The sequence below is a fragment of the Mirounga leonina genome, unplaced genomic scaffold (assembly GCF_011800145.1).
Source record: "Mirounga leonina isolate KUSES-001 unplaced genomic scaffold, KU_Mleo_1.0 Mir_176, whole genome shotgun sequence".
Lineage (NCBI taxonomy): Eukaryota > Metazoa > Chordata > Mammalia > Carnivora > Phocidae > Mirounga > Mirounga leonina.
In genome coordinates this window covers 60,032,866-60,060,580 of record NW_023270454.1, presented here as the reverse complement: position 1 = coordinate 60,060,580, position 27,715 = coordinate 60,032,866, and the positions used below count along the sequence as shown (strand labels likewise).

General features: G+C 36.2%; 2 protein-coding genes across 5 annotated transcripts in view; both read right to left on the bottom strand.

Moving 5' to 3' along the window:
• Window positions 1–8,385, bottom strand: part of BBS7 (Bardet-Biedl syndrome 7) — a 33,974-nt gene extending 25,589 nt beyond the window's left edge. The window contains exons 1-4 of the mRNA XM_035023269.1: window positions 8,186–8,385; window positions 6,058–6,123; window positions 1,782–1,844; window positions 265–440 (exon numbers count right to left, since the gene is read on the bottom strand). Coding sequence (XP_034879160.1) covers window positions 265–440; window positions 1,782–1,844; window positions 6,058–6,123; window positions 8,186–8,221 — 341 coding nt within the window. The 5' untranslated portion in view covers window positions 8,222–8,385. The remainder of the gene's footprint in view (window positions 1–264; window positions 441–1,781; window positions 1,845–6,057; window positions 6,124–8,185) is intronic.
• A 6,513-nt stretch (window positions 8,386–14,898) lies between these two features.
• TRPC3 (transient receptor potential cation channel subfamily C member 3) overlaps window positions 14,899–27,715 on the bottom strand; it is a 73,211-nt gene continuing 60,394 nt past the window's right edge. For 3 of the 4 annotated variants that reach the window (XM_035023221.1, XM_035023223.1, XM_035023222.1), the window contains 2 exons: window positions 20,153–20,228; window positions 16,594–16,736 (listed from right to left, as the gene is read on the bottom strand). In XM_035023221.1, coding sequence (XP_034879112.1) covers window positions 16,594–16,736; window positions 20,153–20,228 — 219 coding nt within the window. Of the gene's footprint in view, window positions 16,737–20,152; window positions 20,229–27,715 lie in introns of all 4 variants that reach the window. The other variant, XM_035023224.1, reaches the window with a different exon arrangement.

Genomic DNA, 27,715 nt, shown 5'->3' with positions numbered 1-27,715 from the left:
AAATAAATAAATAAATAAATAAATAAATAAATAAATAAATAAATAAATGTATAAATACTATAAGGATCTTAAAAAGAAAACAACATTTCGACAACCAACTAATTTTGTACTGATTCTATGTTAATTAATTTCTGACTAATAAAGTACCTTTAGTCAATTTTATTTCCCAGGAAACCTATTAAGATATGATACTCAATCTGATGTTTGTCACCTATCCAAAATATTATAAATGGATATGTAAACATAAAAAAAGGATAAACATACATAGCTTTAATGCTTTCAGTGAGGTTGGTTTCAAAAGAGAGGAACTGTTTTCCTCTCTTTGTGAAGCCTCTAATCTCAGATCCTGCAGCAATAAAAATTTTCTCCTGGGGTGTGTTAAGAACCCCTCCTAGCTCCAATCTTGCAATCTTCTGCCCCGGTAAAGTCTTGAACACTGCCTGCAAAAATTATTGGGGAAAAAATTAAGTACACAAATTTACTGTAAACATTTTTCTTTACTGAAAAAAAAATGCTATGATTTCAAACACACAAAATATTATAGTACCACTTTAGAAACATCTTTATGGATACTAATGTATTTACTTCAGTGTGTCTTCAAGGTTTTTGGCTAAAAATCTTCCAAATTTGGAATATTTATTGCCACACATTTCAGCCACATCATTAAAATCTAAACTTCTGCATCTCAAAGTACAGTTCATTAAGCAGTGGCATCAGTATGAGTAACCTTATTAAAATGCAGAATCTCAGGCCCAACCCCAACTCTACTAAGTAAGATTCCCTCACTGGTTCCAATGGACATGTTTTTGCATTTTAATCATCTTTTTAAAACTAAAGTCTCCTGTATCTTTTATAATTTTCATGAATTTTAGTACTATAAATAAAAGGCTATAAAATTTACTGAAAACCCAAATGTATAACTTAGTATCTAATTGGATACAACATTTATATCATTAATTTTTTCCTGGTTATTTTCCACTTTATTATTGGCACCAGTTTCTTTCCCTCCCCTCCAATGACTTTATACAGAGAATAAAGTATCTGGGAGGATATATGAATAACGGAAACACTGGGCTTCTGACAGTTTTTAACTATTCATCGTTTTATAAATTCTTCATAGTTAATTTAAGTGTTCACAGCTCAGACCCATTGCTTGTAAACTATGATTTTGTGAATATAATAATATACAATCACATCCTTGATTAGCTTACATTAAGTGGCAAAGGTGATGGGATAGTCACTTCCATGTTACATTATGTTACATTAAGACTCCACTTTAGCTGGCTGGACAGATTTTCCTGCTGGCCTGAAGAAGTAGGTCACCATGTTAGGAGTGAGCCTGTGAGAGGACCACAGGGTAAGGAACTGTGGGGACCTCAAGACGATGAGAGCAGGCCCTGGTGTACAGACAGCAATAAAGTGGGGACCTCAGTTCTACAATAGGAAGAATCTGAATCATGTCATGTGAGCTTGGAATAGGACCCCAGCCTGGCACTGCAGCCATATGAGACACTGAGCTCAGACTCCTGACACTCAGAAACTGTGAGATAATAAATGTGAGTTATTTTAAACCCTGAAGTTTGAAGTAATCTGTTCCACAGCTAGCTAGCATCTGACTCTTGTGTTGCCTGTAGCCTCATACTCCATGTAACTACTTCCCTCACAATGCATTTTTCATTGCTTTTAGGACAATTTTAACCTAAGAGTACTCAATAAATAGTGTGTTTCTCTTTTAGAAAATCTGTTTTTCTCAAAAAAAAAAAAAAAAAAGCTATACATACCACTGCTTCCCCTTTTTTCATGCCAAAGCACATAACTACCCCATCGTGATCTCCAATAACCACCTACAATAGATTGAAGAGAATCTAAAATTACTATTATTATGCCCTTTTAACTTATATGGGGGAAACAAGAATCTCAATATATAAATTATGACTTTAAATGTAGAGATCAGAAAATCTAGGAAAGTACCCCCACACAAACTAATACTCCAAGAAATTACAAGAAAAGGGCAAAGAGGAGGTACAGAGAGTCATTATGCAAGTAGTGGACCATATATTTTGTTCCTACAATGTAAACAGAACAAGAGAACAGAGATAGAAATGTCAGGGAGGTAATTTTTTTTCTCAACTGGAACATAAGAACATGTTAAGATTAACTTTCAAAACAGATTATCAATTACAGTTGTGACTGACCTCTTTGATATTTTTAAAACCTTTATAATAGAAAAATTTTAACATATACCAAAGTAGACAGAATATTATAATGAATTCCCATGTATCCATCACTTAGCTTCAACAATTATCAACATGTAACCAATGGATTATTTTGAAATAAATGCAGAGGGAGATTTCAACACTTCTTTCTCAGGAATTGATAATCAAGCAGACAAAAGATAAGGATATAGATTAGAAAAAACAATTACCTTTGATCTAATATATATGCACATATGTATATATGCATGTACATATATATATAGGGTGTGTGTGTGCGCACACATGCATAAATAAGTAATCATTCATCCTAAGAATTAAATTATAAATGTTCTTTTCAAGCACACAGGAACATCAGAAAATTGACCATGTATTAGGACATAAATAAAATAAGTCTCAAATACCAAAAACTTGACGTTGCAGAGCACATTCTTAGGCACCCGATTTTTTTTTTTTAATTTTTTTTAAAGATTTTATTTATTCATTCATGAGAGACAGAGACAGAGAGGCAGAGGCAGCGGGAAAAGCAGGCTCCCCGTACAGTAGGGAGCACAACGTGGGATTCGATCCCAGGACCCCGGGATCACGACCTGAGCTGAAGGCAGACACTTAACCGACTGAGCCATCCAGGGCCCCAAGGCCCCTGATTCTTAACTTTGGGGTAGGGAGACAGCAAACCCTTTTGTGCATTTGATGAAAGCTATGGACTTTCTCCCCAGAACAATGAACATTCACAAATAATTATGCACACATTTTCAGGAGATTTATAGATCTTTGATATTGGCAGATTTCTATTCAGATGAAAAAATACATAAGAACAGTACACTACTCCAGTAATTTTTAAAAACAATAATCTATTTCAGGGATTCCCAAAGTGTGATTCCTGGACTCCTGGGGTCAACAAGAACTTTTTAGGGAATCTGCCAAGTGAAAATTATTTTTCTCAGTAAGTCTTTCTTTTTTCACTAGGTTGATATTTACAACGATGGTACAAAAGCAATGGTGGATAAAATTGCTAGTGTCCGGCAAGAATCAAAACAACAATAAACCAGACCAGTGGTCACTGTAATCTTCATCACCACTTCAGAGTAAAGAAAAAAAAATCCAACTTCATGTGACAGTGTTCTGGATGAAGCAATAAAAATTATTAATCTTGTTAAATTTTGACCCTTGAGTCATCTCTTTTTAATATTTACTGTGGGAAAATAGAAAATATGCATAAAATTGGGGTGCCTGGGTGGTACAGTCTGTTGAGCATCGGACTCTTGGTTTAGGCTCAGGTCGTGATCTCAGGGTCCTGAGATCTAGCCCCAAGTTGGGCTGCTGTTCACTGTGGAGTCTGCTTAAGATTCTCTCTGCAGCCTGCTCTCTAAAATAGATGGATGGTCGCGGCACCTGGGTGGCTCAGTTGGTTAAAGCGTCTTCCTTCAGCTCAGGTCATAATCCCGGAGTCCTGGGATCAAGTCCCGCACTGGGCTCCCTGCTCAGCGTAGAGTCTGCTTCTCCCTCTCTCTCTGCACCTCATCCCACTGAGTCTGCTTCTCCCTCTGTCCCTTACCCCACTTGTGATCTCTCTCAAATAAATAAAATCTTTAGAAAAAAAAATAAAATAGATGGATGGATCTTTAAAAAAGAAAATATGCATAAAACACTCTTGCTGCAAACCAAAAAGCACTTATATAATTGTTTCAGTCACAAGCTGAACTACCCAGTTTTTTTAAGAAACACAATTATTTTTAAAGATTTATTTTATTTTAGAGAGAGAGAGAAAAATCGGTGGGGCAGGGGAGGGGCAGAAGCAGAGGGAGAGAGAAACTCAAGCAGACACTGCCCTGAGCACTGAGTTGGATGTGGGCTCAATCGATCTCATAACCCTAAGATCAGATCTGAGCTGAAATCAAGAGTCAGAGCTTAGCTGACTGCACCACTAGGCGCCCCAAGAAACAATTTTAAGAATGAAAAGAACAACTGTCAACTATTAACAATGGTTAATAACAAATTGTTATTAACACTAGGGTATTTGTAGACATTTTTTTTTATAAAACTGAAGGAAGTGAGCTTGTCATTTTAAAGGAAAATAATTGAGAGTGTTTGCTCCCAATGATAAAAGTTGAGCTTTCACGTGAAAATAAGTACTCTGGGAGACTTGTATCTGCCACTGGGAGCTGGACAGCTACCTATGCCATATTTAACAACTTTTCTGAACATTCAACCTTTGGGAGATCTGTATAACTCAATGAACTAATAATCTCAAAAGACCATTACAAGATGCTATAAAACCATGCATGAGTAAAAGATTCATTCAAAGTACAAATGGTTTTTAATGTACCAAAGTATGAAAAGCTAATCAATATGGTTTCATATTCCACATTGCAACTAATACTTAAGAAACTACTACTTGTCAAGTATATGTGTCATAGCGTGTATGAAGAGCCATAATTATCTGGAAAAGCTTTTAAATAACTCCTATTTTCAACTGTGTGTCTGTGTGAGGTGGGTTTTCTTTGTATACTTCAACCAAACAATATATCACAATAGACTGTAGGAAACAGACATGAGCAGCCAGGTACCTTTGTCTGTGCCAGACTGAAGAATTGACAAAGGTGTAATACAATGCCACTATTCTCACTAAATTCTTTTTGTTTATGAAAATACAGTTATTTTTCATTAAAATGTTATTTATGTAAACGTAATGGGTTTATTATTTTAAAAAATAAAATAATAAATATTTTAGACATTTCTCAGCTTTAATCTTAATATAATAATATTCATAGATATAACCCAAATAAACAAAAGTTCTTTGGGATCCTACATAATTTCAGAGTGTAAAAGGGTGCTGAGACCAAAAAGAATTTGAGAAGTTCTTATCTAATAGACCAAATACAAATGACAATCAGAAATCTGTTGATTTATCTTAATAAAATGTTATTACATCAGGATAGTGTATTTATTTGGCAGCTATTAAAATATCTTACTATTCTACTAGGAAAGTATAATTGGCTTATATAAATCATAGGATCAATATTTCTATAAAAATAATATTAGCTAAATAGAAAGTTCAATATCAAAATACTTAAATGCTTATAAAAAAATTTTATTTTTATTTATCAGAAAGAGAGAGCGGGGCAGAGGAGGAATCAGAGGGAGAGGGACAAGCAGATTCCGAAATGAACATGGAGCTGATGCCAGGCTCGATCTCAGGACCCTGAGATCATGAACTGAGCCAAAACTAAGAGTTTGACACTTAACTGATGGAGCCACCAAGGCACCTCAATATTTAATTTATTCTTACAAATATGATAAAGTTTAACAAGAATTTTCTCTATATCCTATTGTGCTTTATGTTTCTTTTTCATATACACAACCTGGTACACACAAGTACACATTGAGTAAATTATTAACAGGAAAATGGAATTTTTTTTTTTTTAAGATTTTATTTATTTATTTGACAGAGAGAGAATGAGAGAGAGAGCATATGAGAGGGGGGAGGGTCAGAGGGAGAAGCAGACTCCCTGCCGAGCAGGGAGCCCGATGCGGGACTCGATCCCGGGACTCCAGGATCATGATCTGAGCCGAAGGCAGTCGCTCAACCAACTGAGCCACCCAGGCGCCCCTGGAATATGTTTTTCAACAAGTTTGCTTATCCTTTACAGATTGTACATAAAAATTATAACATCCAAGAAAATTACTGTCTATAAATATCCCTTGGTATTCCAACCTCTGTTCAAATTAAAAGAAATTTATTTACATTTTAACATTAAAGAGTAACTTACCAATAAAGAAATATAAACCTCTCTTCTGTCAGAGCTAAAGCGATAGGGAGAAACCAGTATCTCTACAGTACCTTTTGTGTAGTTCTATGTCTTGAGGCAGGAAGTAGCTTCATAGTCTTCTGAGAGGTCACTCCCACCTAAGGAAACACACCAGTCACCTAGTGAATGTTTTCTGACACACTAACTTGAAATGATTACATCTGAGATTAAAAGGACCTGCAGGGGCGCCTGGGTGGCTCAGTCGTTAAGTGTCTGCCTTCAGCTCAGATCACGATCCCGGAGTCCTGGGATCAAGCCCCGCATCGGGCTCCCTGCTCTGCGGGGAGCCTGCTTCTCCCTCTCTCACTCCCCCTGCTTGTGTTCCTTCTCTCACTGTGTCTCTCTCTATCAAATAAATAAAATCTTTAAAAAATAAATAAATAAAAAAAAATAAAAGGACCTACAGATTCAGATCATAGTGAGACTTATTTTTTATTGCAATTGGTGATATGAAATAATTATGATCAGTGATGAACTTATTTTCTAATGAAATATGCCACAAAAGTCAAAATACTAAAATTTATGCTATAAAGTTGTCAAGCCAAAAATAATGCGACATTAGTGGCAAACACTTTTTTTTAAAGATTTTATTTATTTATTTGTCAGAAAGAGAGAGAGTGCGCACACAAGCAGGGGGAGTGGCAGGCAGAGAGAGAAGCAGGCTCCTCACTGAGCAAGGAGCCAGATGCAGGACTGGATCCCAGGACCCTGAGATCATGACCTGAGCCAAAGACAGATGCTTAAATGACTGAGCCACCCAAGCGTCCATAGTGGAAAAACACTTTACAAACAAATATTTCTAGAAGACTTCATAAAAAACTTCATACCTACAGTTGTCATATAGTTGTTAAAAAGTTTTTGTAAAGTGATTAAAAATCTTTGGAAATAGATTACAATTATTTAAAATGCAACACAGAAGATTTTTGCTAAAATACCAAACACGCTAATGGCAATGACACCCAATCTGATGATGAAGATTATTTTACAGAAGATATGGAAGATGCAAACAGCATGGCCTGTTCAGCAGGGAACTATCACTAGTGGTGCACAGTTAGGATAGGAGGCTGGGTGGATGGGACCAAGGGGGGAGAAGTTGTAAAAAACAGATCATGAAAAGATTTACAGATAATGTAGAACTACAACTTTATTCCATATTCTAAGGAGTAGTATTAAAGTTTAAAGTAATCTGTTTAGATTTGCATTTGTGAAACATCACTCTAACAAGTGATGTGAAGGATGGCTCAGAGGGAGATGAAGCTGGAGGCTAGGAGCCCAATTAAGAAGATGAGAACCTGAACTGGGGTAATGGAGATGGCAACAATGGGACAGAATCAAGAGATATTTAGGAGATAAAAGCAGTAGCAAAATGCAGTGACCAGTTCAATATGGAAGATATTAAGGTGGAAAGTACCTAGCATAACTTCCAGGTGAACTGACGGGGCAAACTTTTGCACCATTAGTCAAAATAGGGTTACTGAAAAAGAAGATGGAAGAGGGACAGAATGTCTAGAGCTTAAATAATGAGAGGCAGGATGGTGCAACAGAACACCAGCTCTGGAGTCAGAGGCTTTGTTTCACATAGGAACTCCATCCTTTTTCTCTGTTAAGCAAATTGCTCTATCTGAGTCCCTGGGTCCCCATCTGTAACATTACCTACTTCGAGAATTTTTATGAAGATTAAATAGCAATGTATGTTAAGCTTTTAGAATAAATTGCATGCACAATAAGCAGCTGTCGTTTTTATGGTGATCTGGCTGGTGAGGTCCAGCTCACAGTAAGAAGTGTCTGGTGTTCGGGAGAAGGGGCTGGGTAGAGATGGAGATTCTGGAGTTACAGGCCAACAGGTAGCTGCAGCCTGGGAGAAGAAGGGCCCCGGGGAGTTATCCGGGATCACGTCGGTTCTTTCTAGGCATCTTTAGGACCAGGCAGGCGCCAGCAACGCGGGACCATGTGTCGCTTCTTTACAAGTCCCGGCGGCCCCCCAAGGACAAGCAGGACTTGCCCGTGAGCGGGACTACGCGAGCGCAGCACCCAGCCCCGCAGCATCTTCGCCACAGCACCCGCTCCGGGCGACCGCGACAGACGTCAGTGGAAGGACAAAATCCTCTCGGGGAGCGGGGCTCACCCCGCGCGGCTCCCGTTTTATCCCCTCAGGTTTACCTGTAAATAATCCGCTCGGTTTAAATTTAGATCCATGACGGTGGCACCAACGCGCTGCGCAGCGCCGGGACCGCACAGGAGTGACAGAGGCTGCCACAGCCCAGGCCTCTGAAGGGGTACCGCTCGCGTCCCCTCGAAAGAACAACCCCAGCAGCCTCAGTACGGCATGCAAAGGCAAGGCGTCAGGACAGCGGCGTCCGCGTGACGTCAATACGTTCACGCGAAGAGGACCGCCCTCGCCAAAACGAAGCCCCGCCCCTCTCCCGAAGGACCGCCCACGGACTTAACCTGCCTCCAATCAGAGGCAGAGAGGAAAGGAGGACGAGATCCTGGAGACCCGAGAAAGGTGCTTTCCCCGGAGAGTGGAAACGCAGCATTGGCCCCGCCCCCACCGCCCTCCAGAGCTGCACTTCGAAGTCCTTCTTGGTGTAGACCCGCGATGTGAAACCTGTGTAGATTCTGAACTATTTTACTGACCCTGGAAAGGGTCCTTCAAAGAATTAGGTTCCACAGTTATAGCCGTTAGCTTACCACAATGGTTATCAAGCTTCTGGCCTTACGACCCCTTTACAAAACTCTTACAAACCATTTTGGACGACCCCAAAGACCTTTTGTTTACATGGGTTATCTGTTGATATTTACGTTAGAAATTAGAACTGAAATTTTAAAATGTATTTTCAAACCGTATTAAATATTTTAATGAAAATAACTTATTTTCGAAGGAAAAAAAGAGGTAAAAAGACTGGTGTTATTTGCAAATCTATTTGCTGTCCACCCGAATAGTAGATAGGCAAGTCCCAGATCTACTACTGCATTCAACCTGTTGGTATAGGTTTTTTTTTTTTTTCTTTTAAGTATATGAAGAAAATCTGGTCCAAAATCAACAAGTGGTAGTTTCTGGAAAGCTAATTGCAGTGTGGAATGTGTCTTCATTATACAACATCCAAGAAATCCTATATGTTAATATTACCGTGGATTTCATCAGAAAAGTTTTGAAGTATTAGAAAGCTATCAACCTCGGACATGGATACAAATTTTGCAATATTCTAATGTGTGTTTAGGCCAAATTTTAAGCATTGGCAACAAATGTCAATTGTTTTCCTTGAAATGATAGATTCCAGTCTTGAATTCACCAGAAAGCGTATACCAAATATCCAAGTCTGAATAATCATAGTTTTTGTCAGTTGTGCTTTTAAAAAAGAAATGTTCCAGCTAGCAACTCAAATAATCACACAAATGCTTTTCCTTGAGACAGTACCCTTCTGTATTCAATAGAAATGTTTTATGTACTTTCTATTTCATCACACAGAATATTTTAAAAGAAACGTATTCAAGAGTTGAGACTTAAAATTAACAACTTTTACTCTTCACAAAGAGCATTTTTATACAGAATTGTGTTTCCTGCCAATATGTAGCATGAGGAATGCAGTAACTATTACTACTGCTTGAAGCTACTGCTTTGATTCATGCTTAAGTACCAGCAGTATTAACCACCACTGGTTTTTTTTTTTTTGTAGGTGATTTCTTAGTTGTTTTTTTTATTTTTATTTTATTATGTTCCAGTGCAAATATCAACACAGTGGAAAAGGCAGATAACATCCTAGTGTAATGAAAATAGTTTCAAAATCACAGACCCCCTGAAAAGGCCTGAGGGACCTGCAGACTACCACTGGTCTATAGTGACCCAAGGTCTGACTGAGAGCTCACATTCCCTGATTCTTTCATCAATCCTTCCTTAATGCACACAGTGCTCTGCCTACAGAAATACTCCATGCGTATGAGTAAGATACAGCCCCTTTCCTGATTTCTTTGGTCTACTAGTGGAGAGTTCATAAGTGATTGTGAAACAAGAATTGAAACCCTGAGAAGAGGTGCTTCTTAGGTAGAAAAATTACTTCCTGCAAGGGATCTGAGAAGGTTTTGACTAGGTACCAGAATGTTCCAGACAATTCTTTTTCTGAGGCTAAAATAACTCCATATTAAAGTAGCAACAGTGCCTGAAGATGGGTTAACTGTGTAGAAATTTGGGGGAAAACACACATCAATTTAGATTTCACAAAAATATAGATAAAGTTCAGACATAAACTTGAAAAAGCCACAGAGGAGATATAGGAGAACATAGAGTTGTATAGAATTTAGGGAATTGGAAGGTGTATTAGTCAGCTAGGGCGCCCAAAACAAAGTACCACAAACTGGATGACTTTAAACAACAGAAATTTATTTCCTCACAAGTCTCACAGGTTAAGAGTACAAGATCAAAAAGTGTCAGCAGGAAACCAAACCAATCTTCTGAGGCATCTCACCTTGGCTTGTAGATGGCCGTCTTTTCCTTGAGGTCTTCCCTCTTTTCAAGTCCCTGTTCTAATCTCTTCTGATAAGGAAACCAGTCACATTGGATTAAGGACCACCCTAATGACCTCATTCTAACTTAATTACCTCTTTAGAGGTCCTATCCCCAAATTTAGTTGCATTCTGAGGTACTGGGGATTAGGACTTCAACATATGAATTTAAGTGAGACACAATTCAGCCCATAACAGAAGGGAACTTGTCTGATCTTAAGAGGAATAGAAAAAACCACAAAGAAAAAACATATTAAAAATAAAAAAGAAACATCTCAATATGTAACAAAAAATTTTACATATAAACAAAAATTTGGGGGCTATGTATAAACTTAATATATTTATAAATAGTTCATACAAATTAATAAAAATGGAAATATTATGATTCCAATAAGTAAATAGGTAAAAATATGAACAGATATTTCACAAAGAAAGTGGCTACTGAACACACTTATAGAAATCTATTACCTTCATTTCTAATCAGTAATATTAAAGCAAGGTATCTTTTTTATTTTGCCTTTCAGATTAGAAAAAGATTTAAGTGATAACACTGTATGTTGCAGAGAGAGCATGTTCTCATCAACTGTGATGCTTTAAACTGGTAATAAAACACTTTCAAAAGCAATGTAGCAATATATATCCAATCCTATAAATATGTGATTTTTTAACCCATAACCCCAATTTTGAATATTTAATCTACAAAAGCAAAGCAAAGTAAGAAGTCATAACTGAGGAACCATTTAAAATAAGGACCAACTATCCAATATAAAGGGAGTGGTGCATCCACTTTATGGACCACTACGCAGCCACTGAAAGTGAAAATAATGAAGGCTGTATAGCAATGTGGAAAGTGTTCAGGATAATAATAAAAATGGAATATAAAATAGTGTATTGTACTGACTTGTTATGAAATATATCCAAAAATTTTTAGTTGGTTATAGATTAAAGGATTATAATCTTGTTTTGTGTTTTCCATAAGATTTTTGCATTTTTCTAAGATTTTATTTATTTGAGAGAGACAGAGTGATCATGAGAGAGAGACAAGCAGGGGGAGTAGCAGGCAGAGGGAGAGGGAGAAGCAGTCTCCCCCACTGAGCAAGGAGCCCGATGCAGGAATGGATCCCAGAACCCTGGGATCATGACCTGGGCCAAAGGCAGATGCTTAACCAACTGAGTCACCCAGGTGCCCAGCATTTTTAATAAAATGTTGCAATTTAAAAATAAAATTGTTATAAAATAAAATTAAAAATTAAGAGATTCTAAGACTCCTGTGTTTAATGCTGTGTAGTCCCCAAAATGAGCATTCTTCTGTCCCTATGTTTGCAAGTTTCTGAAAAAGGGTTATCCAAAATGGTAGGTACCAAATCTTTCCACTATCTATTCTCTTGTTTCTCTTCTCAAGTCCTGGCATTGCATGCTAACAACTTAAGGAAAATAATACAGCTATTATTGCTGTTTTTGCATTATAACAAACAAATCAAAATACTGAAAACCTGATGAAGTGGGCAGGAATTATCTTTTTAAAAATTACTCTGGGAAATTCAATAAGTATTCCAGGGCTGGGCAAAATTTTGGAAACTATTAGTCCAGTGTTTTCCCTTTTGGATCCACAAATCATATTCATAGTAGTATATACTCTTTCAAAGCCCTTAGAATTTTAATAATTATTTCATTTTTTTTATTGTGCAATTTTGTAATTAATTTTGTACAGAAGGAAAATGTTTGTGTAAAAATGTAACTTTAAAGATAAGGCATTTTATTTTAGGTTGCTATATTATTTAAGAAAGCATTATAAAATTCATCTTCATGCAATCTTTACAATAACTGTAATAAAAACATATACTGGCAATGCTTATTTTCCATTTAACAAGTGATGCCCACTGTTTATTTTACTTTAAGCTAATTGTATAAAAGAAAAAAAGAGTTTATTTTGAAGATCAAATTTCTTTTAAAACATTGAAATGAGGCTATCATATAGCATCAAAAATAAAAAGAGCTTGCATAATACGATACTTGGAATTCTTTCATTTTGCATGTAGAAAAGGCAAGTGATTTTTTTTTTTTAAGTACTGTGTTTTGTTTCTAAATGGCAAAGGCTTCAAAGGGCTAATTTTAAATACTTCTTATATAATTAGCAGGGTTTTTATTCACAAAAATGAAAAGCCAAGTTAGACAAAATTGCCACTATAATTTCTCTTTTCAAACATATTTTAAGGTACTAGAGACATCTTGGTGGGCTACATTAAAAAAATCCAAAAACAAAAACAAAAAATCAGTATATCTCAGATGTGATAAATGTCACCTTGAGACAAATTTACAGAGGTATCATACACTTCAGTAACTTATAAAGCTTATGTTGTGGTCTTAAAGCAATCATTATGAGTATAAATTAAACAACTATGACTAAGAATAAGAGCAATTTAAACTGCATTAAAGTTAAAACCATCACACAGCTAGAGGTGGTTGACTGAGTGACTGACTCATGAGTATATACATTGGTCTCCACTAACATGTGGTACCAATTTGGAAACCCTCAAACTCTTATTTAAAAAAAAAAATTAATAAATAACCCTTTTAGATTGATTTAAAAAAAGAAACAAGAGGAGAGAGATCATTACTAGCTTGGATGATGATATCAACCCCATGAAACAACTCTGTGACACCCAAAGACTGAGAACCTGCTTGTAGCATAACCCTGTTTGACTGAACAAGGTATGAAACCAGATTTGTCCCAGGGCACGCAATTAACGATCGATATGGCTTCAGTTCTCTTTAGATGTCATTCATAAGACACTTTACCTTCCCATTTACAAAAGTTTCTTTCATTTGGCTTAACACATTTGAAATTGAAATATATTGGACATGATTGGGTAAATGAAACATATTGGACATGATTGGGTAAAAGAGTTATCCTAAGTTGTACTAAATTTGCTTTTAATAATCACAAAATATATGTCATTTTTAGGTTTTTATAGTGCATAGAACTCTGAAGACACTGGATACTATTTTGCTTAGTTCCCTCTTTTATTTCAAGTCTATTACTCTAAGCTTCTCAACATATTATGAAGTCCATTAAGTCAAGGGTCATCAATAAATTCAATACAGAAACATAAAGTGTCAAAATTTTTAAACAGTAAGCCTAAGAAGCAATTTGAGAGTTGCCTCCTTTCCTTTACATATAACCAAAGAAAAACTAAGAACAGCAGAGAAGTTGAAAAAGAGATAGAGGACTTTGATACTTTTCTAATTAATCATAAATACCTAAATGTCCTTTGCTAAACAAATTGTTTTTGGTCCTGTTAAAATGTTCCCTTCCCCGAGTTGCCCCACTGACTTCTTTGAGTGTTGCTTTTAAGCCCAATGCCCCTGTCAAAATGGTGAGTGGGGCAAGGACTTGCTGACCGAGAGCTATATCATTAACCTCAAAGAAGTATTAATTTTGACAGCAATCACCTAGAGTAATCCTTACCTGGCCCCTATATTGCTGCAGTAATACCCAGGTCTTAGAATGAGCTCATTGTGGACAAAGCCTAACAAGATTTGTATGTGGTGATTTATTGAAGGAATGTTCTCAGCAGAAAGGGAGGAATGGAAATGTGGTAAGATGGAGAAAAAAGACAAACACAGATTTGGTCTCAACTGGTGTCTGGCTGAGCCTAATCCCTCCCTGAGCTCTAGAGCATGAACTACACCAAAATGTTGGCCCTACCTCGAAACAAGGGCCCAGCCTTTTTGTTTCCACCCCAGTCAGTTGGTCACTGGCATGGGGAAAAGGGGGCATAACATCCAAGGCAAGGCTGCTTCCTTTCAGTGGAGGGCAATTCCCTGGGGAAGGGGATAGTTGGAAACTGCTAAGGAGCCAACACTCACAGAATCTGGGAGATTCCTGCACTGGCCCATTAAAAAGGATCTAGGCAGGACAACAACAGCATCAATGTATCCACCACACCTTGGCATCACATCTTCCTTCTTGGCTACAACCTAGAAACTATGAAGAAGGAAAAAAAATGAAATAACAGAAACATACCAGTTTTACATAAGTATAGTTAATAAAGAAAAAAAAACTTATGTTGAGAACTCTACAGTTGTGTGAGGCATAGACTAAAAAAAAAAAAAAAAGTATTTTCTCACAGGATATATATGCGTGATCCAAGGATCATAGGCTGGATGTCCTCAGATGAATCTGACACTTTTTCATTCAACATGTTTCCAGTTCCAATTAGGAATATTACTAAATATGCTGTTCCATAGCTATAGACGAAAACTTTTATTCTTGGAATCCGAGACAATACCAGAAGACTGAAAGTACTGTCTATTATGGAAACTCCATGTCTTTACTGTTTTATTATAAACTATAGTCACATATAACATGAAAAAAATCAATATTCTATTCAGTTCTGAGGTATAACATAAAATACATAAAGTTTGAAAAATGTTTCAGACAAAATACCATTAGCACAGCACAAAAGTCAATGAAATATTCTACAGTGGTAGCAAAATTGTATAGTCTTTTCTTACCTTAACTGTTTTAACTCCCCAAAAGTAGAAATTAAGAAATTATCTTTAAAGAGCTTTATGTAGTACCATTTAATGTTCATTTTTGTTTTCATGCCTAGAAAGCCTTTCTGTGTGATATTGATGATTTTCAAAGTATCATGTATTTAATTGGTTTTTAGGACCTATAAAACTATCCTTGAGCTATGATCATAAATCGTATTCCTGTAAGACCTGACAAAAAACAGAGTGAAGAGAATCCAGATGATAAGCACAACTCTTTAAGAGATTAAAACCCAGCTGGTTAAAAAAAATACTTTGAGTGCTTTATTGTCTTGTGAAGAGATGAGGGATATTACTGGTCTGTATCCCCTTTCTTATTAAAGTCATGAGGTAGTGTGGATACTACCAGTATCCAGCTCAGTTATAGAATAAATCAATTACAGGTCATCACCATCCATTTTGTGTAAAAAGTGTAAACTGAGAGGCTTTGATAAGAAAAAGGATGTCAATCACTAAGTAATGATAGCAAGAGATGCCTCGAAGGGAAATGAAACATACCTGGTGATGCTTGAATATGTGTTTCCAGGTAGACAGCCATTGCTCTTTCTTGGTTCTTCCCATACACATACCCTCTAAAACTCAGAATTAAGCTAATGGGCAAGATAGAAGTCAATTGTTGATATTTTCTTTAGCATTAAAGCATCAGAGGCAGAAATTAGAAGGTTATCACAGAATAGCAACCCTGCATAGCCCCAAACTTTAAAAAAACTCATTACCCCACTGAATAAATTCACATTACTGAAAAACAACAAATGAAAATTTAAGACAGAAAGCAAACTGTATATACTTTAGAAAAATCTTTAATGTGTTGTTTTGAACAATTATATGAAACTTAAATATGTAATGTAATTATATTTTCTATTAATCCATTTCATTGTTAAATTCTTCATTCAGGGCTCAAAGGTTCTAGGATCATGAGTGATGCCAAAAATTCTAAGAAAATCTTACCAAGTCATGGCTGGTTATAAAACTTCTTTAGTTTCTATTTAAAAAAAAAAAAATCTCTTCAGCACTTGGACAAGGGAAGGAATGCTACATAGTGATGGCCTTTTTATTTTTATTTGTATTTTGTTGGCAGTTCCATTTAGTTGGTTTCAACATTTATTGAGCACCTACTATGTACCAGGCACTGTACTAGACGCTGGAGACACAAAGATGAATAAGACATGGTCCCTGTCCCCAAGGAGCTTACAGTCTCTTGGAGGCAAATAGGTAGTGCAAAGACACAAGAGTTTATTCTAAAGTGGACAAAAATGTCAGTAATGTAATAATACTGGGCCTTTAAATACAATGGCATGTCATTGTTTATAATGTCAAGGCAGACAATTAAAATGAAGACCATTTTCATGTGATAAAACAGTAAAATCATTAAGACCTATGTTTTAAAGATTCACATGATAAAGGTAGTTAACACTAAAAATTTACACCATAGTTTTTCAAGTATTTCATACTTAGAAATATTATTGCCCACATTTGTGCTATAATCAAAGCCATTATTCCAGGTTACTGAATCATTCACATCTCAGCATGCTAGGATTCAGTTTCTCACTGAGTTTATGAATCAGAACAGCTAATTCCTCAGTTGCTTGGCTCTTGTCCTCCAAAAGTTCATAACGAAGGCTGGAGATATCTTGCTTGATTTCTTTTAATTCACCTATAGTATTTGTATTTTAAAAAAAAGAAACATATCATTGGTAATTTGCTCTTTGGATTTAGAAAAGAACAAAGAGTGAAATTCATACAAATTCATATAATATGAATACATTTGCTTCTAAAGTCCAAGGTAGTTTTATCAAATTTTTTCCTGCAGGATATTTAAGAAGTATTAGTCTTTTTTTTTTTTTTTTTTTTAGATTTTTTAAATTTATTTGTCAGAGAGATCGGGAGAGAACACAAGCAGGGGGAGCGGCAGGCAGAGCGAGAAGCAGACTCCCTGCTGAGCAAGGAGCCTGGATGCAGGACTCCATCCCAGGACTCTGGGATCATGACCTGATAGGAAGGCAGACACTTAACTGAGCCACCCAGGCATCCCAAGAAGTATTAGTCTTTAAAAATATATTGACCTTTGAAAAATCTATAAAAATAGTCCAGCTATGTTTTCAATAGCAAAATTCAGCTAAAGTATTGTTCTGTGGCTTAATCACCTCTTAACACAGGGTGATTTTTCGGCTAACTGATCTACAGCCAGAGTATCCCATTCTGTCTATAGGGAGTCCCTTTGGTTCCCTCAGACATAAGGGTCGAAACCTACATGGATCATCTCCCTTTGCTAGAATGGAAGAGACTCCTAGCAAGATGAAACTTTACTAAAGGTGATTCAATCTGTTTAACAGGCAAATACTGACATGGAACAAGTAAATTTTAAGTCAGGTTTGAAGTAAGGGAAGGGAAGAAAAAAAAGTAGGAGTGATTATTAAGGAAGGCAATGGCAATGAACTTGGGGCCAAGGAACATTTTGTAGGACACAGAAAACCAGTGTATAAGGAAATAACAAGCAATGGTGAAATTAAGTTTAATGTGATACCACTGGCAATGGGTATACACATAAGAGTCTCCACAGGAGACTTGTCACTATTAAAACACAACTATTCCCTAGGGGCACCTGGGTGGCTCAGTCCTTAAGCATCTGCCTTCGGCTCAGGTCATGATCCTAGGGTCCTGGGATCAAGCCCTGCATCAGGCTCCCTCCTCAGCGGGAAGCCTGCTTCTCCCTCTCCCACTCCCCCTGCTTATGTTCCCTCTCTCGCTGTGTCTCTCTCTGTCAAATAAATAAAATCTTAAAAAACAAAACAAAACAAAACAAAAAAAACCCACAACTATTCCCATAATTCAGCTTGGCATATTTTGAGCATATGTAGTTTTCAATTAAGAACTGGATTCTCTTGCAAATGACTGCAATGTAGATAAGCCACTGACATTGAAAGGTGAACTTTAGGGCAGAAATTTATCTTGGGGCGCCTGGGTGACTCAGTTGGTTAAGTGACTGCCTTCAGCTCAGGTCATGATCCTGGAGTCCCTGGATCGAGTCCTGCATTGGGCTCCCTGCTCAGCAGGGAGTCTGCTTCTCCCTCTGACCCTCCCCCCTCTCATGTGCTGTCTCTCTCTCTCTCATTCTGTCTCAAATAAATAAATAAAATCTTAAAAAAAAAAAGAAAGAAATTTATCTCGAATCTAAGAAATGATTCTTCAAATTATTGGTACTTTAACAAGCTTTCTGTAAAAGAATCACATGTAAAACATACCTTCCATGATATTACCTGGTACCTTTATGATGCTTTAAAGTATAATTTCTACAGTTTTTCATATATATATATATCAGAAACTTTTTACGTTAAGGAACTCTATTCCTCAAAAATACACATAAAACATTTGCAGATTCCTTTTTTTAGGCAAAAAAAAAAAGTGCTTCTTCCTTTCCCATCTGGCAATATGATCTAATTTGAAATCCTGAGGCTGGTCTGTGGTGAAATAAATGGATTCTCACACCATTGAATATCACGTTTGGACTACAAACCCACTAGATTCCCTTTCACCTCCCTAGTGCCATATCCTCCTTCCTTGTTTTTGAGTTATGGGGAGACTAGTCATTAAGTGTTATATGTCGTCTGCCAATATGGGAAACACAAACTACTCAACCTCTTGGACCTCAGTTTCTTCATTTATTAAATGAGGATATTAAACTGTATGATAGTTTAGCTAGAACTTTGTTCAGAACTCCAAATTCTCATTAACTTATTTTCCTCTTTGGTGCAGGGACATGGAAGATGCTCCTTTGTTTTTTTTTTTGTTTTTTGTTTTTTTAATATTTTTTTCCTTTTTTTTAAATTCTTATGTTAATCCCCATACATTGCATCATTAGTTTTAGATGAAGTGTTCCATGATTCATTGTTTGTGCATAACACCCAGTGCTCCATGCAGAACGTGCCCTCCTCAATACCCATCACCAGGCTAACCCATCCTCCCACCCCCCTCCCCTCTAGAACCCTCAGTTTGTTTTTCAGAGTCCATCGTCTCTCATGGTTCATCTACCCCTCCGATTTCCCCCGCTTCATTCTTCCCCTCCCGCTCCTTTGTTTTTGAGGCCATCAGCAATCCAATTCCCCCAGATCACTTTGTTTTTCTTCTCCCAACTGCCATCCACCAGGGAGGTTACTGATCAGATTTCCGCTTTCTAAACGACAACCCTTTTCCATCCTGTCTCCCTGAGACAGTTTCTAGGGCATCATGATTGGATTTTTGCTGGTCCTCAATCACATATTCACAGACTTCTTTTCTACATACACGTACCAGTGGATTGATCCAGATTTTCAAGGGATTCTTTGCATAAATCAAGTAATGGCTTTGAAGCCCATCACCAGTTTTATTTAGTTTAGCCCTTTCTTATCAGCATAGATAGATCTAGTAGAATCTCATTGCTATTGGAAGCTAAGTTTCCATTTTAAGGCAACTTACTTTTCCCAGGTTGATTTCTTTCCAACTCTGGGCCTGTTCTTTGGCCTAGCCTTTGGTGAAACATTTTTATAGTACAGACAGCTGCCCTGCCTAGGATATGCCTGGAAAAATAGGCACCTTTAAATAAGGAGCAAAGGAGAAAAGTGAAAGGGAAAAGAGAAACAGCAGATGAGAAAAATGGGTTACAGATTTCTTTCTGTACAACAAAGGAAACATTTTTCTGAAGAAATGCAGGTTTTATTTGAGCCAACCAGCCAACTATTTTATTGGAAAATGTTAACATTGGAAAAATGTTAACACTCATGTGAACTCACTGCAACAGAATTGAAACTACTGACTACTTTATGTAATAGGAATTTAAAGGCTCCCAGAATGATGGCAGGTTTTACATTCTAAGAATCAGTTAGGGCATTCAAATAGAGATCAACTGTCTCTGACTGACATTTTTAATAACCCTTTCTTTTAAAAGATAGAGTTTTAGAAATGTAACCTAAGATTCTCCTATCAATCTTGGAACTGTTACTTGAGATTGGATTTTTAAAATATCTTTCAATATCAAGTTTTCCAAGGTCATTAAGTTAGTTGCAAAAGGATGCTTCTCAAGGTGGAGATGCTTACCTTCATTAACTTCATCATTTTCTTTGTCCACTTGTGCTTTCAGAACATATCGCTTTATAAGTCTTTTCATTATCTGCTGTTGATCAAAAAGAAATAATTATATCATCAATGATACACATAAGTAACATGGATCCTATTCTCCAAAGAGTCTTACATACCTGTAAAGCAAACGCAGCTCAGGAGAGAGAAATTTTATCTAACTAATTATAGAAGATTCACCCAGATTTCAGAATTCAACCATTTTTCACCTTCTATTGAGACTTACTGCATAATCTACAAACATTCTCCCCCACCCCTAGGAATGGAAGAAGCTATATAAAAAAAAGTTAAGTTGGAGAATTTAAATTCATGGTTTCTCTTTAAGATGTGCTGACATCGCACTATCATCTATAAACACTACCTTATCTTTCACTGTTAAAAAAATATGAATATATGCTCAACAGAGAAAAGTTGGAAAACATAGAAAAGAAGAAATAAACAAAGATCATCAATTGTCCCACTATCCAAAGATAATCATAATTGTTATTTTGGTGTATGTCTCTTTAAATTTTGTATATGCACTAAATACTATATGTATATTTTATGTTTTCAAAATACCATATATTCCGTTATATTGTATGCTTTCTTCTCATAGCAATATATATTGTAAATATATTTCAATCTAAATAAATGCTCTTACAGGATAACTGTTTATCCATAAGGAAAAAATAAAATAAAATTGGAGCCCTACTTCATACCATACACACAAAAATTAATTCCACATGCATCTAAAATGTGGAAGACAAAGCTTTTAAATCCTTTAAAAGAAACCATAGGAGAATGTATTTATAAATTCAGTGTAGAGCTGGATGTTTTATAAACAAGATAAAAAAATTCCAATTATAAAAGAAAAGATTGATAAATTCAACATTATTACTCTTAAAACTTCATTAAAACTTCTGGTTATAGAGATACTATAAAGAAAATTAAAAAAGCAAGCCACAAACTGGAAGAAAATACTGGCAATACTTACAACTGATAAAGAATTTAATTTGTATCTAAAATATATGAAGAACTTTATTCAAAAAAAAACCTCAAATAACCCAATAGAAAAACAGGGCAAAGACAAACAGGCATTACGCAAGAATGGAATCATGAATAGTCAGTAGGCATATAAAACAATCTCAAATTCGTTTCTCGGGGAAATATAAATTACAATTAAAAGGAGACACAATTTCCCATCTAAAAAGGGAAAAAATTAATAAATCTTATAATGCCAAATGTTGGAAAGAATATAAGTCAATGGGGACTTTTATGCTTTACTGGCATGAGTATAAACAGACCACTTTGAAAAGCAATTTGGCATTATCTTTTAAAGTCGAACACTGGCATATCCTTTCACCCAGAAAGTCCACTTCTTGATACAGAGCCTGGAAAAACTTTATACATGTGGACCAAGAGACATAAACAACAATGTTTATAGCAATCTTGTCCAAGGTAGCAAACACAAATCTGGAAACAGTCTAAACAAATACCAACAGGAGGATAGAGAAACCATGGTATGTTACACAATGTAATCTCACTGTGCTCATTAATGAAATTAAATAATGAAATTAGTGAGCCATAGCCACACACAACAGGATGGATGAATCTTAGAAGCATAAATGTTGAATGAAAAATTCAGTTTGCAGACTTCACAAAGTATGAAACTATTCTTATAAAGTTCAATAAGTAAATCTACATAATGCATTGTTAGGAATACTTTTATATGTAATAAGTCTATATTTGAAAAGGAAACCAAAACAAGAGGATGAGAAACTGAAACTTCAGCTTAGCCATTACCTCTTAGGTGGAGGCAAGGGGTGGGCCAGGGAGGAGCACCTAAGTAGAGGCAATGGACAGATAATGTTACCATTCTTAGGCAAGTGGTGGTTCCCACAGGCGTACATGTAATTATAATTTATTATGTGTTACTCACATTCTTGTGCATATATCAAATATCACACTAAAAAAAAAAAGGAAAGGGGGAAAAAAAGGCCTGAGGTAAAATGAAGATATAGTAGGAATAGAAAATATATCTTAATTTTAAGAAAGTAGAAATCATGAAGCTAAGTGACCTATTAGATGCCAAGCTCAAGAAAAGGGAGAAATCTAGGAATATTCAAAATGTCTGTCTCAAAGAATAACAGATCAAGAGAGAAACTATGCAACTGGAAAGGAAAAACCCATTTTACCAGTCGCAGTAAAATAGAAAACCTATTGAATTCTGTGGAATCTAGACTTCAGGGCAGACTCACAGCTGGGTGGATCTTGGCCTGGACTTGCTCATTTATTCACCAAATATTTATTGAGAGCCAACTCTGTGCCAGGTACTGTACTAAATGCTAGGGAATCCAAAATAGGACAGTCAGCTCCTACTCTAATAAAATGTCATTGGAACAATTCACTATGATGGGTGGACATGTCAGGGATCTAATTAACTTTAGGGGATAGCAAAGGTGATTCCTATAGAAAGAAAATACAAAGAAATAGATATCAGTTAAAAGCAACTTGAGGGGCACCTGGGTGGCTCAGTCGTTAAGCGTCTACCTTCGGCTCAGGTCATGATCCCAGGGTCCTGGGATCAAGCCCTGCCTAGGGCTCCCCCCTGCTTGTGTTCCCTCCTTCGCTGTCTCTTTCTCTCAAATAAATAAATAAAATCTTAAAAAAAAACAACAAAAAAGCAACTTGAAAGGCCATAATACAAATCAGTGGGAAAGAAAAGACTATTCAACAAATAGTACTAAGACAAGAACTATCCTTTTGGGAAAATTAAAATTAGATCTCTACCTCATATCACATATAAAACAAATTTTTCAAGAGTCATATAGACAAAAGATCTAAATGTGAAAAGCAAAATTTTGAAAGGAATAGGGAAATACTTCTTGAAAAAGCTAAAGGAAAGGATAAGCTATAAGGAAAAGATTAGTAAATCTGACTGTATTAAGACATTTTAAAACTTTTATACAAGAAAGAATACCAATGAAATGTAACCTTATGTCAAATGGGATTTTTTCTGGTTGTCCTGACATTGTTGATAAATCCAAAACTGATGAGAAAGGATGCTAAGTTCTCCATGGTCCAAGACCAAGTTTCACTAGCAGTTGGGGCCAGCCACCCTCCCTCAAGGCTTACTGAGAATCACCAGACCAGTACTTACCACCAACTTCCTCCTCACTCCACATAAGGAAAAGGACTGAGAGATGGGAGGGATCACGGGCCTTTGGGGTGGAGATGTTCTCTCTCTGGGTGGAAGGGAGGTGGTGTACCTCCATTCCCCAGAAGCCAAGGGAGGGGAAAAAGCCAAGGCAATCACTCATAAAGATTAGAGTTGCCTTGGGACACCTGGGTGGCTCAGTTGGTTAAGCGTCTGCCTTCGGCTCAGGTCATGATCCCAGGGTCCTGGGATCGAGCCCCATGTCGGGCTCCCTGCTCATCCAGAAGCCTGCTTCTCCCTCTCCCACTCCCCCTGCTTATGTTCCTGCTCTTGCTATCTCTCTCTGTTGAATAAATAAATAAAATCTTTAAAAAAAAAAAAAGATTAGAGTTGCCTAAACCAAAGTCTTGGCATCCTGCTCCCAATTAAATATCAATTACAGCAAACTTACCAACCTGCTCCTGGCAATTAAGTCAGGGAGAAAAAAGAACTCAGTTAAGAGTGGAACAGCCATTGGGCCAACCTGTACTCCCATTATTTGGCAAACAGATAAAATTTCCACTACATTGGGTGGAAGGCAGTAGTATACATCAGTGGGAAAGGGGGGTCTTCAATGAATGGGGCTGGGATGATGAGCTGTCCCTATGGAAAAGGTGAAAATTAGATGTGAACCTTAAATCAGAGCTAGGTCTCTGCTTCAGGAGCTGTGCAAAAGGGAAGGTAGCCCACATGGCCTTTCCAAACCCTCTCAACATGTCCTCCAACCCAGTTACAGAGGCAGCACATGGGTGCCTGCCACAGTGAGGACATTAGAACTTGGTCAATTTTAGAGCAGTAGTGACAAACAAGGAGGAAGCTGCACCTACAGTTCACTCAAGTGAAAAGATGCTTGCTCCTTGGCTTCTTCTTCCCATTCCACATAGCAGAGGATTAGCACCTCGATGGAGTTAGCAGGGGGATGTATGTACAAAGCAGACCACTGCCTTTCTCCACTAGAGACATGGAAAGGTTTAGCTTGTGCTAGGAGTAAGGAGAAGAGCTTTAGATTTGGAGATTCATGGTTCAAGATAAACTTAACTGTCTCTTTAATTACAAAAATGAGACTTTTTAATAACCAAGTCACTGGAAAGTTATGGAGTCTTGACAAGATGTGTAAAGGGATCCTCCATCCAGTGGAAAAGAAGAATCCAAAATAGGACAGTCAGTGGAAAAATACTGACAACAAAGTCATTTTATACACTCATAAGCTGAGATTCCTTAATGAACCCATTACCCAAAGTTAAAAGACAAACCAAAACTTAGGAGAAGTGGTTTGCAAAATACATCAACAAAGAATTGGGATGAAGACTATTACAGAATCTTGAGAAGTCAAGAGGGGAAAGACAAATAGCCAATTAGACTTAGGAAAAGGAATTTAAATTCACAAAAAAGGAAATCTGAATGATCAACATATAAAAAGATGTTCAATCCCACTAGTAATCAGAGAAGAGTAAATTAAAATAATGAATACATTTACACCTATGAGTTTAGCAAACATTTTTCCTTCTGAAAAAATTCAAATCTACAGAAGAGTTGAAAGTAAAATGAATTTACATATACCCTTCACCTAGATTCACCAATGTGAGAAAGTTGCTACACTGCTTTATCTCACCCTGTGTCTGTATTATTATTATATTGCTAAGGCATTTGAAAATAAATTTCAAACATCATGTCCCTTTATCCGTAATAACTTCTATATTTCCAAAGAACAAGAATATTCTCTTATATAACCAAGCCACGATGATCAAACCTTAGAAAAAGTAACATGAGTCAAGAACTGTGTAATACATAGTCCATATTCAGTCTCTTTTTTCTAACTGAGGAACAATATTGCTTTCAGATGTTATTTATCTTTACTCTTCCTTAATCTGGAATGGTTCTCTGGCCTTTGTCTTTCATGATACCAACATTTTTGAAGATATACAGGGCAGGGCAGATTTTTTAGTAGGCAAAATTTTTAAAATATGTTAATACCAAGTGCTTCTGAGAACAGTGAGAAACTCTTGTACCACGTTGCTAGAAATATAAACTGATATAACTTCTCCCAGGTATGTCATCCAGAAAAACACAAATGTGCAAGAGGAGACATTTACTAAGATGCTCATTACAGCATTATTTATAATAGTCAAAGAAAGAAAATAAACTAAATATTCATCAATAGAGGAATGAATAAACAAAAATGGTTTATTCATACAATGGAACATTATACTATAGCAGTGAGAATGAAAAACAAGATATACATGTACCAATATAGGTAATTCTCAAAAGCATAAAGATAAGTGGAAAAAGAGCAGAATATGTAGTATATTACTCACTTATGTATATTTTAAAAACACATAAAACTAGTACATAAAGATATGAATGTACTTATATATGTAATAAATATATAAAAGCATGCATGGGAAGAACACACTTGAACTTCAAGATCGTGAAGATCACTGGGGAAGGATGAAGGCTAATGTGATAGGGTAGGGGCATTTAGTTGTATCAGAAAATCCTTACAAAAAAGGTCCAAAAAGAATATGGGAAAATGTTGACATTTATTCAATCAAGATGGTAGTGGTACAGATGTCTAACAGGATATTTGTGGTACCCTTCTGGTTTGAAATAGTTTATAATTAAAACTTAAAATAAAAACTATTAAAATGTTCTTCTGAGTAGGTTTTTAATGCTGCCTAACAAATTGATGTGCCTCCCCAGCCTGTGCATTCCTTCCATTTCCAGCAGCAACAGCCCTTCAATTATAATAAATAGAAAAACATTTTTCACTTTTACAAAGCTGTAAAAACTTTAGCTAATACATAAACTGAGAGCAAGTCAGAGCTTATAAAAGGGTCTTGTTTAGAACCATTCAGAAATGTGTTATTTAGAAATCCTATCTACAAAAAATAAAACTGCTTAAAAATGAAAAGGAGGCAGAAGGAGTTTGGAGTAAGAAAAAAATCTCTGAATTTGAACAGGTCTTTATTTATTAGCTGAGTGAACCTAAGGTGCTTTAACTCTCTAAGCTTCCATTTCCCCATAGAAAAAAATGGGGCAATAAAAACTCAGAGGTTGTACAGATTAAATCATCAAATGCACGTAAAAGCAGAATTTCTGCTTAGAAGAGGTTCATTCTTGCTAGTATTATTTATAAAGATAAAATTTGAAGGCTAAGATATTGCTACCCACATGCTCTAGTATGATACTCTCTAAAATATTTAACATTATCCAAAACTATGCTTAGAAGAAGCCTATGAAAAGTTATATTTACTGCCAGAAAGGAAGATGATTGGAAAATAAAATATTTTAAAAATTCAAATAGAGTACAGGTTCCCCAGAAATACCTGTGCAGAGTCACTCAGATTAAATTCCCTCACTGAAGGGAAAATAGATACATTCATCTTTAACCTATAGGGAAAATTATGGTTACAGGCTTAAATTTTTTCCCTTCAAAATTGGGTGTTTTAGGTTTTCCATGTATCCCACAAAAATTCTCATTTTTTAAAAAAATTTCATCTTAATATTTACAGCTTAAATATTTTTGATATCTGCCACTGTACTAAATTTGAGCTTCTCTACAAGGCAAGAAGACACCTGATGTTGGATTGAAATCAGTTGCCCCACACATGAAACTACCTGGCCATAGTCCACTCCTCAGTTCATGTTGGAAAGATAATTCATGTGAATTCCAAAATTATGTGCAACTCAGAGAAGGGGCAAAGGTTAGCCATTTCCATTCTGTTAGGTAGCTTGCATGGTGAACCTGAGGCAGTATTGTGTAAGCAGTTAAAAAAGTGGGCTGCAAGGGCAAATTGCCTGTATTTGAGTTGTGACTTCATTATATACAAACTGTGGAACCTTGGCAACTTAATCTGTATAATGGAAATGTTATAATCTACATTGTAAAAGAGATAGTATAGGTAAATCACACAGTAGGTGCTCAATTAACATAACTATTATGCTCTCATTATCAAGTATGCTTCTGTAAAGCAAATCTTCATTAACCAATCTTAATAGTGATGGTTATATGGGCAAGGATCATAAAACATATGTGACACACAAAATTACCGTTATAAATATTATCTTTAAATTTTCAACAGATTCCTTAATCAAAGCCAGTACCAAAAACTAAATTGGCCAATAACAGATTCATCATTTTCCCTTCTTGGTCAAGTTACTAACTAATGGAATAGAAAACTAATGGAATAGAAGTCTATAGACATTGGGGAGGGTATGTGCTATGGTGAGTGCTGTGAACTGTGTAAGACTGTTGAATCACAGACCTGTACCTCTGAGACAAATAATACATTATATGTTAAAAAGAAGAAGAAGAAGAAGAAGAAGAAGAAGAAGAAGAAGAAGAAGAA